The 14,534-nt window shown below is 57.5% G+C and overlaps 1 protein-coding gene across 5 annotated transcripts in view; it reads right to left on the minus strand.

The window, feature by feature from the left end:
• Positions 1-14,534, minus strand: part of MGAT3 (beta-1,4-mannosyl-glycoprotein 4-beta-N-acetylglucosaminyltransferase) — a 44,065-nt gene that overhangs the window by 21,988 nt on the left and 7,543 nt on the right. The window contains exon 2 of one of the 5 annotated variants that reach the window (XM_010343433.3): positions 13,354-13,666. The exons of 1 other annotated variant lie outside the window; for it this stretch is intronic. In XM_010343433.3, coding sequence (XP_010341735.3) covers positions 13,354-13,666 — 313 coding nt within the window. Of the gene's footprint in view, positions 1-982; positions 10,945-12,266; positions 12,447-13,353; positions 13,667-14,534 lie in introns of those variants that run through there. 3 more of the 5 variants (XM_039463302.2, XM_010343435.3, XM_010343434.3) reach the window with 3 other exon arrangements.

Consider the following 14,534-nt stretch of genomic DNA (forward strand, 5'->3'; position numbering starts at 1 on the left):
AGAGCCTTGGTCACAGGCCTTGGTCACCACTATTCCCCGCCCCCCAGGACAAAGCCTGCCCCGGAGCAGGCACTGCACAGACAGCTGCTGGATGACGATGGAACAGTCCAAAGACAAAGGAGCCTGGATGAGACGTGGTGAAAGACTCAGAGGGACAAGTATCCTCTGGTTTGGGGGTGCAGGCCCAGCCTGAGAGTTCCCACGCCCGACAGGCACGCTCCCCTACCCAGTGGCCTCAGAGAAAGCCCCTGCCCTGCTGAGATCAGCGCCACCCTGCCCAGCAGCCCCGGCAGTGCCAGCCCCTCCCACCCAGGCTTGCCATCCTCTGGGGACAACATACAAAGGCCCACTTCAGTGCAGAGCCTCAGCTCCATCTCCAGCCTGGCGGGCCGAGCAGGGGGAATGGAGCGGAGGGCGCGCCCCACCCTTCCTCATCCTCTGGGGCCTTCTCTAGCATTGGGGACTTTGTCTCAGGTGTTGTACCCCAGGCGGCAGAGGAGGGGTTGTTGGCTGGCAGAGGCCCCCATGCACAGGCTAGCAGGTGGTGGTCCGGTCTAAGAGTTGTAGGCAGTGGGAGTGGGTGGTGCTCCCCCGGCACCCACCCATGTGTACAGGACAGCAGGTGGTGGGCAGCAGGTGGTGGGCTGGGTGCCAGGTGGAGTGAGGAACAGTGAGGTGCAGACCTGGCGGGGGCGATCCAGGCTGGGGAGCAAGGAGGGCAGTGGGTATGGGCTTTGGGCCACACTAGGCCTGGCTTTCTGTCCTGAGACCCTCTGTGGTAAACAAGGTGCAACTCTCAAATGGCCGTCCCAACAACCTGAGCTGGTAACTTGTAACTCAAGCCTGACACCAAGGGACTGACGCTGACAACTTCAGGATTCCCAACGCTCCCCCTTCTGCACCCCTCCCTACCCATCGCCAAGCCTTGCACATCTCACTGCCCGAAATTCCCAAATCTCCCATCCCTGAGCCCACTGCTCACCAGAATGGCAGCCGCTTCCTCAGTAGGCCCTGGACCCAGCCCCCATGAGCCAAGCAAAAGCCACATCTGACACTGCCCCTCCCAGCTTGGAACGGCTGCCCTCAGGAGAAAGTGCAAGTCTCCCAAGGAGGCACAGAAGTTGCTGTGTAATCTCGCCCTCCAATCCCCGTGCCTGTCCCTGGAGGGTTCGGCTGAGCTGCACTCCTTCAGGTCTCCCTGACCCCGGCCCGCCCCCCAGAACCCCTTACCGCATACAAGGGCTGTGGTGTCCAACGCCCCTGAGTCCTCACCTCAAGCCCTGAGGCCCACACAAAAGAGGTGCTCACCCTCAGTTTGCTGAATGAATAAATGACCACCCCAAATCCACACACCCACACCATCCAGTCAATGCTGCAGGGCTCTCAGGCCTGGTCTGGGGCTCACAAAAGTGCCCACACAGTTCTAGTACTTCCTGCTTTGACACCTTGGGCTTGCCACACCCCAGTAAAGCAGCTTAGTTACGTGAATCCTAAGGGCCCCTTCCAATGGGATGTGGTGGCGGAGGGGAGATGCAAGAATGAGCCCTGCCTTCACAGCTGGGAGGAGTTATGGGGAGACAGTGGGAAAGGAAGAGTGGCTCAGCAGTTAGGATCCTCCCCGCCAGCATCCGAACTGCAGCCCGCGGCCGTGTGTGCACCGCCTTGTGCCTGGTGCTGCAGGTGCACTGCTGAGCGAATGAGCGAGCTTGAATATCGCCCTGGCACTGTGGGGACCAAGGGAGGTGACAAGGCCACACCTGCCTGCAGCCTGCCGCTCCTGGCAGCACTGCCCCTGGGACTGGGGACCTGAGCCTTACGATTAGCTTCCGCTGGGGTGGTCCCAACAGAGCAAGCGCATAGCTGGCTGGGCTCTGCGCGCCCAGGGAGCCTGCCCTTGGCTGGGACACACCCTGTCTCTTCTCCTCTCCCAGTTACTCTATGTCCAATTCTGCCTGCCCGGGGCATTCTGCCCTGGTCCATGCTAGCCCCGAGCCAGGTCAGTGTCTAGACACTAAGCCACCTGCAGGGCTACCTCTGCTTCGAGGTTCGGATTATTTCTCAGGGGGTGGCGGGTGACAGCACAGACGCTCCTACAGCGGCAGCCACATCTTCCTCCCCACATCATCAGCATTCAGTAACACGACCTACTGAATGCGTCCCCTCATTCAACCTGTTCTCATCCTTTCTGAATCCTGAGGGTGACGATGAAGGTCCCAAGGCGATGGGGTGCCATCTTGTTAGTGTTAGGAGGATATTTACGGGCAGTGGTGAGGGTGAGGTGGCAGCCACCCTGCAGCAGGGAAAGGCCGTACTCCTCTGTGGCTCTTGTGTTAGGACCTGATCATCTCCAGCAGGGACACTTCGCAGGCCCCACCCATGGTCACAGGACACCACGCAGGGCTGCAGACGTTGGGCCCCCTGCCCAGCACTGTGAGACCATCACCCATCTCTTCCTATCCATCCACTACCTAACTTTCCCACCTGGTGGAGCCAGAAACAGGCACGCAAGCCAGAAACAGGCACCAAAAATATACAAAAAATTAGCTGGGGATGGTGGCAGGAGCCTGTAATCCCAGCTACTTGGGAGGCTGAGGCAGGAGAATCACTTGAACCTGGGAGGCGGAGAATGCAGTGAGCCGAGGTCACCACTGCACTCCAGCCAGGGCAACAGAGCAAGACTCCACCTGAAAAAAAAAAAAAAAAAAAAAAAAAAAGAGAAAGAGAAAAAGAAAAGAAAAAAGGAAAAGAAAGCTCTGTATCACGGGTCCCATGTCCACACATCTCCTCTTTGGGACACTGTATTTTGTATTCCCTTCCTGGTGCCCAGCAGCAGGGCTCCTGCCCACTCCTACCTTCTTAGCCTCATTATCCTTCGGGGCTTGGGAGCAGCAGAACCAAAGAGATGAGGCTACCTGCACTCCCAAATCGAGAAGGCCTGGCCCAGCTTTCCCAGCCTGGGATGCCCCCAGGGCCACAGAGGATTTCCCAGACACACCCCTGATGTCAGCAGAGTTGTGCCCTGACACCTAGCTTAGTCACCGGTGCACAATTTCACTTAGGGAGAAATTGCTGAAAGAATGGATGGACGGATGAGTGCTCTGTACTGGGTACACAGTGTACTGGGTAAAGAGTCAAGAGCTGGGAGGGAACGGAAACTCACCCCACCCAGGATGGAGGCTCAGACGAGATGACAACACTGCCACAAGGCACAACTTGACCCGTGTGTAGGAGGATAGTGAGACATGCACTTTGAGGCCAGGGTCAGTAATGACATCGGCCACAGGGAAGACCATGCCTACTGGGCCCTGGCATGGAGGTGAAACAAGCAGCCCTGGCTCCTGCCCTGGGGGCCACTTCTGTCTAGGAAGGGCAGGAGGGCTTCCTAAGGAGGGCATCTCTGGCAGCAGCTGGGCTGGAGAGGGCAGGATCTCCAGGGGTGCAGAGTGCCAGTACCAGCAAAAGCCAGGAGGCAGGAAGGTGAGGGTCACATGTGGAATATGGCAATTGCCCAAGAGGCTGGAGCATGGGGGACGCGGGGGAAGAAAGAGCTGGAGCATGGCGGACACAGCGGAAGAAAGAGGCTGGAGCATGGGGGACAGGGGGGAAGAAAGAGGCTGGACTGGCCCCGGAGGAAGGAGGTCAGAGGTGTTTGGACAAAATTCTCAGAGCACTGCATTCCAGGAGCCCCAGGCCTGGGCTCCCATGACCCAATTTCCAGGAATAAGAGCAACACAGGCCTCCTGCCGCAGGTTTGCCTGCCGCAGGGATGTGCCTGGTGCTAGGCAAGTCCCACCGTGAGACCCCACAGCTGGTCACTGCTCACAAGCGGTGGCCCCAGAATCAGACAAAGCGGGAGCCGGCTGTCTCCAGGGCTCCTTTTTGTCCCTCTCATTGTTAGAATACAACTTCATTTTTCTGGTTCTAAAAGTTTCTAACCCACTCTAGAACACCAGGAAAGCATAGAGAAAGAAGCAGGGCAGTGTCCCTGCCTCCCACCATCCTGGCCATGGCTGGCGTCTGGCCAGACCTTCCTTGCAGGCCTTTCTCTTCCCCATGAACCTTTTGCTGGAACCAACATCAACATGGGTTTCCTGCCACCTTTGGCAGTGCGCATTTTGCTCTACGAGGCTTTTCTTTTGAAACGAAGTTTCTCTCTTGCTGCCCATGCTGAGGCACAAAGGCACAACCTTGGCTCACTGCAACCTCTGCCTCCTGGGTTCAAGTGATTCTCCCGCCTCAGCCTCCCTAGTAACTGGGATTACAGGCACCCTCCACCACACTCAGCTAATTTTTGTATATTTTGTAGAGAAGGGGTTTCACCCTGTTGGCCAGGCTGGTCTAGAACTCCTGACCTCAGGTGATCCACTGTCTCATCCTCCCAAAGTGCTCCTGCTCATCTACACCCACAGCTAACCCTGTTCCTGCTGAGAAATGTTCTGGCCTGGGAACAGGGGAAGAGGGTGGGGTGCCGTCTCATGTGGGTCTGGTGTCTCCTCCTCACACCACACAGGGGACTCTCAGCTCTATGAGGTACTCCGGGCAAGTTTCCCAGCACCCCATACCTTAAGGCTCCCTCTGCAAAATGGGTGGGTTTGGCTGGCCACGTGTCCTCTCTTGGCTGATCCCCTGGGTTCAGCTGCAGCCCTCGGAAGGTTTTCCAATCCTGGGATATGGGCACATGTGAAAAACAGAGCCATACCTTCCAACCCATTGTGGGGATTCAATGAAACCATGTATGTAAGATGCTTTGTTAATTGTAGAGCGCCACACAAACTCATCGGGTCCCTCGCCCATCGGGCAGGCTCTGTACCGAAGACACTAGACACAAGCAGACCACCTCCCTGTCTAGCACTCAATTTCCATACAGTGAAATGAGGATTATTTTGGCACCCTGGCCCATGGTTCTTGAGATAATGAAAATTAAATCACGCAAGAAAACTCCAGCATCTCTTTCCCGTTCATGCCACAAATATGAGTTAGAAATATAACATGCACAGTCCTGGGCCATGGTGGGGGAGGTAGCTTTTCCATCTCTCACCTGAACCAGCCAGTTGGCACTGTTTCTGGAAGTGGCCCTCACTGTCACTCTTGCAATCACCATTCAACAAATATTTAAGAAATATGTATCAGGCTGGGTGCAGTGGCTCACACCTGTAATCCCAGCACTTTGGGAGGCCAAGGCAGGCGGATCACTTGAGGCTGGGAGTTTGAGACCAGCCTGGGCAACATGGTGAAACTCCATCTCTACTAAAATACTAAAATTAGCCAGGTGTGGTGGCACGTGCCTGTAATCCCAACTGCTCAGGAGGCTGAGGCAGGAGAATTGCTTGAACCCGGGAGGCAGAGACTGCAGTAAGCTGAAATTGTGCCACTGCACTCCAGCCTGGGTGGCAGACTGAGACTCTGTCTCAAAAAAAAAAAAAAAAAAAAAAAAGAAAGAAAAAAGAAAAGAAATATGTATCAAATGCCTTCTACTTGCCAGGCACAAAGCCAGGCCCTAGTGCATGCCTGGTGCCAGCCTGGGAGCCCAACCCATCCCAGTCACCTGTAGCTCTTCCTGTGCCCCTCTCTCGAGGCAGCCACCATCACTCACCAACCATGATTCACCCCAACCAGGTGCCAGGCCCCAGGTAGCAAGAGAAGGATGCACCACAAGAGATTCACCCAGTGCCTTAGGCAAGCTCTGGGCATCACAACCCATCTGGGACTTGCTTCCAGGAAGAGGCCGAGGCAGCAAGTGTTAGGATGTAAGCATTGTGGGGGCAGTGGGGCAGGGGCGAGTGTGGTGCATGAAGAGCTGGCGGGCGCAGAGGCTACGAATACAGGTGGGGACTGGGTCACAGGATCTGGGTCACAAGGGTTGAGGATCTTGAAATCTAGTAGCCACTACAGATGCCATGGGGCTGGGAAATGGCTCTTGGAATGCATAGGCCTCTGTATCCCCAGGGCAGCATTTATTTTATTTTTTTATTTTTGAGACAAGGTCTTGCTCTGTCACTCAGGCTGGAGTACAGTGGCGCAATCTCAGCTCACTGCAGCCTTGACCTCCCCGGCTCAAATGATCTTCCCCCTCAACCTTCCAAGTAGCTGAGGGTACAGGCATGTGCCACCACACCTGGCTAATTTTTAAATTTTTCTGTAGAGATAGGGTCCCACTTTGTTGCCCAGGCTGGTCTCAAACTCCTGGACTTAATGAATTCTCCTACCTCGGCCTCTCAAAGTATCGGGATTACTTTGAGAGTCCAAGTCAGCATTTTTTAAACTGTGGGTTTCCAGCCCTCCCGTGGTGAGAGGCTGACTCAGCAGGGCTGGCTAGGGCCTGGGAAACAGGTACTTTACTCAGGCCACCCAGGTGACACTGAGCAGGCCTTCCAGAGACAGGGCCCAGGACGGTGGCGGGAGGAGGGCCTCGAAGAGGAGGCCTGGAACCCAAGAGACTAAGTGGCGGCTGTCTCAGGGCTCTAAGTCTCAGAGAGCAGACCCTGCTGGGAGCCCACGGGAGAAGGAGCAGGTCTGGGTGACCGAGAGAACCTGCTCTCTGAGAGTCCGACAGGCTGGACACAATCCCAGCCCTTCCACTTCCCGGCTGTGGGCCCCTGACTCTGGGTACTGTCAAAACGCCGAACAGGGATGATAATAGTGCTTGCCTCTCAGAAGTTAGGAGACATCTCTGGGAAACGTCTGGGAGAATGCATACAAAGTGGTTGGTTGGCCCTGGGCCCAGCACATAGTAAGTGCTTGATAAAGAGCAGCAAATTATGATGTCCAGGAGGCCAAAGTGGGGAGGACAACTGTGGGAGCCATCCATCACGAGGCCTGACAGCCAGAGTCCCAGTACCCACTGGGGCCGGCCTCCCTTGCTCAGAACCCTGTCTCCCCGGGCTGTTCCTTCTGGGAAGTTTCTCGTCTGCCCAGACGGAGGGAAGGCTCGGAGGAGGTCCCGGTGTCTGTACAGGTTCTGTCTCCCTAGCCTGGCCCTCACGCACTCCTCCCAAGGGATTCCCACTTCAGTAAGAACCAAAGTTTCGAGCAAAATAAGCTTCATAAAGTAAGTTCATAAAACAATAGGGTAATTAGATGTGTGAATGATTTCCATTGTTCCAGTTTTGTTTTTATAGAAAAAATCAAAATAAGTGAGTCAAAAGGGGAAATTCCACTTCAGGCAGCACAAGGAGAAGTACGTGAAGATTCGTTAACTTCCTGACTTATGGGCAAGGCCTTGGTTCCCCTTGTCGGCTCCATGCTGGACTGTGAGAGGGGGTTCCCAGCCTGCTTCCCGCCTGTGGGCAGCTCCGCCCCTTCCCGAAGCCTCACTGTCCCCTTCCTGGTGGTGGGGACAGTAGCCCCCCGCAAGCAGGTCCCTGTACCCTTCCTTTGTAGTATGAGGGCCCTCTGGAGGGTCAGTCCCTTCCATCAGGGATGAAGGAGGAGGAGTAATGAGCAGGACAGCCAGGCTGCTCACCTGGGCTGAGATTCATTCATCTGCACATTTAACTGAGGTCCTCCTCAGTACCTGTGTCATTGAAAGTCTATCAGGAACACCTAACAAACATACCAAAGACACAGGCAGGGTGCTCTGGGAGCTGATAGCAAGGACACCAGGAAGCATGTGGGCTTCCCCAAGCCAGCGACACTGCAGCTAAGATGTAAAGAGTGGGTCAGCCCAAACAAGAGACTGCACCTCAATTTCCCTATCTGCAGAGGGGATTATCCTGGAACCTCTGTCATGGGCTGCTACAGGGACACAATACCTGATGGCTACTCATATTTTTGTGGGCAGAAACGTGCACATTGGAGAGGCTGTGGCGTTGGGGGAAGAGCCAAAGGGGAGAAGGTTCTGTCTGACTTGGGTTGCAGGACTAGTGTCACAGAGGAAGGGGCTCATGAGGAAGCTTTTGATGGGCCACAGAGTTACAGAGGACAGCGGAATGAAACAGGAATTCAAGTCGAGGGAACAGCACAGTGAGGGAACAGAACGTGAGGTTTGGGACCTGCTTGGGCCACATCTCGGCACTTGCACTGGCTTAAGCTTGGGGCCCATTCTGTGCAGAACCCCAAGGCCAGGCCAAGGTGGAGAGGACCCCTGCAAGGAAGGGCTAGAGCAAGTGTGCGGCAGCCAGGGGTGTGGAGGGTGTCAAGATGGGGAGGACACCAGGACCTCCCCATTCCCTCAAGCCTTACCCCAGGGCTGGCACAGGGTGGCCCCTCACCTCCAGCCCCTAGGCCTCCCACGCCTGCCCCTGTAAGCCCTTCTCACTGACAGTATCACCAGCGGCTCCCAAATCTAGCTGACCAATACTCTTTGCATCCTTTCTTCCTCATTGAACCATCATTTATTAAGCACCCACTGAATGCCTGGGGTCTAAAGCTGGCATGTACCAGCCCTCATTATGACACTCATTAGGCCATCACTGGCTTAAAGTTGGCCATACAGGGAGGATTTACACCACGGCGATCAGCCAACTCATCAGGGGTTTGTTTCACAGAGAGCCGGTTGCCAGCCTACTATTGCCACCAGTTGGAGCAATGGATCTGGAAAGGCAGGCCCCTGGCCAGGACTCAGTCAGAAAAGGAAGACATCAATCACGTACGTAAACAACACATCTCCAAGGGCATGCGGTATAGTCTCCAAAGAGGCGGGGGTGAATCGGGAAACTCATTCTGGAACGGAGCAGTAAACTATGGAAACGATGCCAAGCTGTTCAAATAGTAACAGTCCACCTCACTCCATTTTATGCTTTATTTTTTTTCCGAGATGGAGTCTTGTTCTGTCGCCCAGGCTGGAGTGCAGTGGTGCGATCTCGACTCACTACAGCCTCTGCCTCCGGGTTCATGCGATTCTCCTGCCTCAGCCTCCCAAGTAACTGCGATTACTGGTGCCTGCCCGCCTTTTTGTTGTTGTTTTTGTTGTTGTTGTCGGTTGAGACAGTATTTTGATCTTGTTGCCCAAGCTGGAGTGCAATGACACAATCTCAGCTCACTGCAACCTCCACCTCCTGGGTTCAAGCAATTCTCCTGCTTCAGTCTCCCAAGTAGCTTCAAATACAGGCACATGCCACCAAGCCTGGCTAATTTTGTATTTTTAATAGAGACAGGGTTTCTCCATGTTGGTCAGACTGGTCTCAAACTTCCGACCTCAGGTGACCCGCCTGCCTCAGCCTCCCAAAGTGCTGGGATTACAGCATGAGCCACCACACCCCGCCTAATTTTTGTATTTTCAGTAGAGGTTTCATCATGTTGGCTAGGCTGCTCTTGAACTCCTGACCCCAGGTGATCTGTCCAGCTCAGCTTCCCAAAGTGCTGGGATTACAGGCGTGAGCCACTGCACCCGACAGCACCCCTATTTTAGACACGAGAAAACTGAGGAACAGAGATGCAGAGTCACCAGCCCACGGTCACACTGAGAGCGGCAGAGCTGTGATTTGAACCGGGCCACTAGATCTGGAATTCCTACTTTTGGTGACTCTTTCCTTGCCCCCAAGCAGCCAGCACAGGGCTAGGCAGACCATCAGTGCCCATGGGTATCTGCTCCCCAGTGGGATTCTAATCTTCTTGGGGCTTGGAAGGCCTGCGTCCTCTCTCTCCAGCACAGTAAATTATTATCCCTATCTGAGGACATCATGTTCCGAGAGCTGGTCCCCACATGGAGGGCTGGAGGTGGCTGAGACAAGGGGCCGCATTAATGCATTTTGGGAAGCAAAAAGGCTCTGGCCTTGGGGAGCACTGCAGGACACCCTGAATGCCTTTGGCTGGGCGGGTGGATGCTCACGGGGCCAAGTGGAGCTGTGTTTGCAGGCCACCCTGCCTCTGGCCACTCCTCATCACTTATCTAGTCTTCTCCCAGAATTGCATGACGACCATGCAGTTCCCTCACCTTCGGCTCTCTGCTGTTCATGTCCAGCCCAGCCCTCTCATGATTCTCATGGCCGCTGCCCAGTGAAGCTGGCCTGGGCCGCCAGCTGGCATCCGTGTCCTCGTTTTCCATGTAATAATACCAACGCCGCAGCCAGCAATCTCCCAGGTGCTGCTTAGGTGCCAGGCACCCCGTGTGCATCCTCTTATTCAATCCTCTCTGCAACTCATCCCACAATCAAATTCTCTGGAATCTGAGCACTTTGGGAGGCAGAGGCAGGAGGATCACTTGAGCCCAGAAGTTCAAGACCAGCCTGGCCAACATAGCAAGACCTCTATCTCTATTTAAAATTAAAAAAAAAAAAAAAAAAATTAGCTGGGTGTGGTGGCTCAAGCCTGTAGTCCTAGCTACCCAGGAGGTTGAGGCAGAGGGATCCCTTGAGCCCAGAAGGTCAAGGCTGCAGTGAGCTATGATCACACCACCTCCAGCTTCAATGACAGAGTAAAACCCTGTCTCAAAACAGAAACAAAAACAAAAACAAAACCTCCCTATTTGACAGATGTGGGAACCAAGGCTCAAAAGCTGACTTCCTGAGGTGGTCCAGTTATTAGAGAAAAAGAGATAATCAGCGCTGGGCAAGGTGGCTCACACCTGTAATCCCAGCACTTTGGGAGGCTGAGGCGGATGGATCACTTGAGGGCAGGAGTTCAAGACTAGCTTGACCAACCTGGTGAAACCCTGTCACTACTGAAAACACAAAAATTAGCCGGGTGTGGTGTCCAGCGCCTGTAGTCCTAGCTACTCCGGAGGCTGAGGTGGGAGAATCGCTTGAACCCAGGAGGTGGAGGTTGCAGTGAGCTGCGATGGCGCCACTGAATTCCAGCCTGAGCAACAGAGTGAGACTCCATCTCAAAAAAAATAGAAAAGAAAAAGAAATAATTTGTGTGCCTCAAGCAGTCCTGGCCACACCAAAGGCACCAAGCGGACCCTCAGAAAGGGTGGCTGAGCCAGCAGCATCGCCCCAGCCAGGTCTTGGCTCCCTGCTGTCCTCAGGACCAAACACTAGCTCCCTGCTCTGCCCTCCCACCTCACCTCCCCCTGGCCTCCCTGCCCAGCCTCTCCCCGGTCTTCATCTCGCTTCTCCCAGGGAGCACTCACAGTGCCTGACTGTCTCCACCACCACCTCTCAACACGCACAAGGCACTCACGCCTCTGAGCCTTTGCTCAGGCCATTCCCTCGCCCCAGAACGCCCTTCCCACCTTTCTCTACCCAGAGAACTCTGCCAGCTTCCTGTCATCATCTCTTCCAGTAAGTTCTCTCTTCCTCTTGGGCTGGGACCTCTCTTTCAAACTTTCCTAGGACCCTGAGCAGATCCCCTTAGCACTCTACAGCCTGAAAAACCCCTCAAGAGCTGCAGCTCCTGGGGTGAGGGCTTTCCCCTCCATCCTTCCGCCTGGCTCCATATCTGATCTTTAATAACTGCGCCCCCAGCCCAAGTGACACGCTAGTGCCCACAACTCCCCCATCAAGGCGAATCTAGACTGGTGTGTCCCAGGAATGAAGCGGGAGACCGGGGAGGTATCCCACTGGGGTAGTGTGTCTGCCTACACCCCATCAGGGGCCTTCAGGGGCTTCTTCCGAGGCTGGGAGTCATCCGACCTCAGACCACCAGGTCTGGCCGAATGCGGCATCCCTTCCTGCTGCACCCCAGCTCGGGCACCTCACCACACACACCAAGGCGCACTCCCCTCCCCACCCCCAGTTCCAGAACTCACTATTTGCAGATATTTATAGCGCCCTCCCTCAGCCAGGTTTCCTCCCCCGCCCTGGGCAGTGCAGTGCAAGGAGCCGGGGGCCCCTATCACGGTAAAAGGCCGGGGACCCTCTCCACACTCGCCTCTGCCTTGTCCCCAAGAGTAGCTACGGCCGCAGCCCCCGCACCCGCCCAGCACCTCGACTGCGCCTGGGCCTCGGCCGACGCCGCCGCAGCCCGGGGTCGGGGGTGGGGAAGGCGGGCTCGAAGGCCTCCCGCCCCAGCCCAGCGCTGCGCCGGAGGTTGGGGGCGCCGTGCACAAAGCAGGGCTGGAGCCCCGCGCCTCGGAGACATCTCCCGCCCCGCCAGGAGAGGGGGTCGGGCGCCGCGGCTCTGCCCTCCGGGACCCGGCGAGCTCCGAGAGGCGGCGGGTGGGGGGAGGGGGCCCGCGCCGAGCGGCTTCCCCGGCATCCAGCCCCCACCGCGGCCCCAAGGCCCCCAGCACCAGTGCGGCCGCGGCCGCCCCCTAAGGTCACGCTCGGGGAGGGGACCGCGGAGCTGGGCGGGGGGCGCCGAACACAGCACGGGAGAACGGGGAGAGCGGGCAGCGCGGGGTTGGAGGGGCGGCGGCGCCCCTGAGGACGCCGGGGTCAACTCACCCATCGCCCGCTGGGTCTCAGCAGCGGCGGCAGCAGCAGCGGCGGCGGCGGCTCCGCGGCCCCCGGGGTCCCCGGCGGGGAGATGCTGGCGTCCGCCGCAGCCTCTCGCCCCATCCCGGGCTCCGGCGGCGGCGGCTGCGGCGGGCGCCCGGCATCGCAGGCGGCGCGGCCCCGGCCCGGCCCCGATCCCCGCCTCCCACCCCCACCTCCACCCCGTCCCGCGGGCCCAGCGCGGCCGCTCTGCTGCACCCTGGGGCGGCGGCGGGGGCCCGGCGAGCGGACGGGCGCGGAGGAGGGATCGCGGCGGGCGCGCGGGGGGCGCGGAGGCGAGGCCGAGCGCGGCGCGCAGGGGTGCCCGCTCCCGCCGGCTCTGGTGGCTCCGGCCCCCACCCCGCCCCCACCGCAGACCCCTCCCCTCCCCCGCCAGCCGGGCTCCGCCGCCGCCGCGCCGGGCCGGGGGCGCCTCGCACCGCAGACTCCGGCCGCCGCCGCCCCGCGCCACCCGCGCGTGCTGGATCTGGTGTGTGCGTGTGCGAGCGAGTGTGTGAGTGCGAGTGTGCGCGCGCCCCTCCTGCGACCGTGCGTGCACCGGCCCACGGCCCGAGGCGTCCTGCGCGGGGGCGTGTGTGGAAGACGCGGGCGGCTGGGGTGCAGGCCTGGTGTGCACGCGGGGCGGCGAGTCCTGTTCTGTGTGCGCGTGGTGGGTGCGTTCCGCAGCGTGCCCAGGTCGGTGTGACTCTGTGTGCCGGGGTCTGTGCCTGTGTGTGCGCGGAGTGCCGGCCCGTGTTGCGGTGTGTGCGTGGATCCGGCTGAGCCCGCGTGAACCTGGGCCAGGACTGCGTGCAGGCATCCGTGACCGTGTGTGGAGGCCTGGGCTTGGGATGTGTGCTCGGGGCCGGCGGGGCCTATTACTGTGTCCACACAGTCTGTGTGTCTGCTCGGGGCGTTGGTGACCGCTGCACACCGGCCTGCGTCCTTCCGACACCCTCCATCCACTCACAGGCCCCAAGCAACCTGAGCACTCTTGGGGTAACTCGGGGGGATCCCCCCTCCCCCGACCACCCCAGGCCTGGCTGGCCCTGCCCACCTCTTGAGCCTGTTCTCCTGGCACTTGTCCACCAGCGGTTCTCCGGTTCTCTGAGGGCCCACCATGTCGCGCACCGTCTCCTTGAGGTCTTGCTGTCGGCCAGTCCTCTCAGGGTTCTGAGGCGTCCGTTCCCCACGTGTTTCCCGCCGCCTTTCAAGTGGTTCCGCTCTGGCGCCCTGCAGAGCAGCCACTTCCGGTTGCGGGTGCAAGGCGCGAGGCATCGTGGGTACGCAGCAGATTTCTCTGCGCCGCCATCGCTGCCGTCGGTGAGGGTGCAGGGATGCGCCTCCAATGCTAGATCCCAGCGAAAGTGCTGCAGGGTGGTCCCAGAGGCCTTTGCTGAGCCATCCGGGCTGCCTGGGGCTGGTCTTCCTGCTCCCGGTGCCTCCGTACCCAGCTTCATCCCCTTGCTGAGCAGGAAGAGTGACCCTACTCCAACGTTTACCTGAGCAGGTCGCTCTCCTGCCTGAACCCTCAATGGCTTCCACTTGCCCTCAGCTTAAGTTCAGTGCCTGGGCGAGGCACAAGGAGCCCCTAGTAACTTAGCCTTCCCCTCTTCTTCAGCATCACCCCTGCTGCTCTCTTCTTCCTGGAGGCTCTCACTAACCAAGGGTGAGCAAACCATTTGCTGTAAGAGCCTGCTTGTAAATATTTCAGGCTTTGCCAGCCATACGGTCTCTGTCCCAACTACTCAACTCTGCCATCGTAGCATAAAATCAACCATAGACAATATGCAAAAGAATGAGAATGGCTGTGTTCCAATAAAACTTTATTTATGGACACAAAAATCTGAATTTCATATCATTTTCACGTGTCCAGAAACATTTTTTGATGTTTTCCCAACCACTTGAAAGTGTAAGATCCATTCCTAGTTCCCATCACTCTAAGCACATCACGTTACTCATGCCTGTAATCCCAGCACTTTGGGAGGCTGTGTTGGGTGGATCACGAGGTCAGGAGTTCAAGACCAGCCTGACCAACGTGGTGAAACTCCGTCTCTACTAAACATACAAAAATTAGCCACGTGTGGCGTGGTGGCCAACACCTATAATCCCAGCTGCTCGGGCGGCTGAGGCAGGAGAATGGCTTGAACCCAGGAGGTGGAGGTTGCAGTGAGCCGAGATTATGCCACTGCACTCCAGCCTGGGTGACAGAGCGAGACTCCATCTCAAAAAAACAAA

This window comes from Saimiri boliviensis, chromosome 21 (genome assembly GCF_048565385.1).
Source record: "Saimiri boliviensis isolate mSaiBol1 chromosome 21, mSaiBol1.pri, whole genome shotgun sequence".
Lineage (NCBI taxonomy): Eukaryota > Metazoa > Chordata > Mammalia > Primates > Cebidae > Saimiri > Saimiri boliviensis.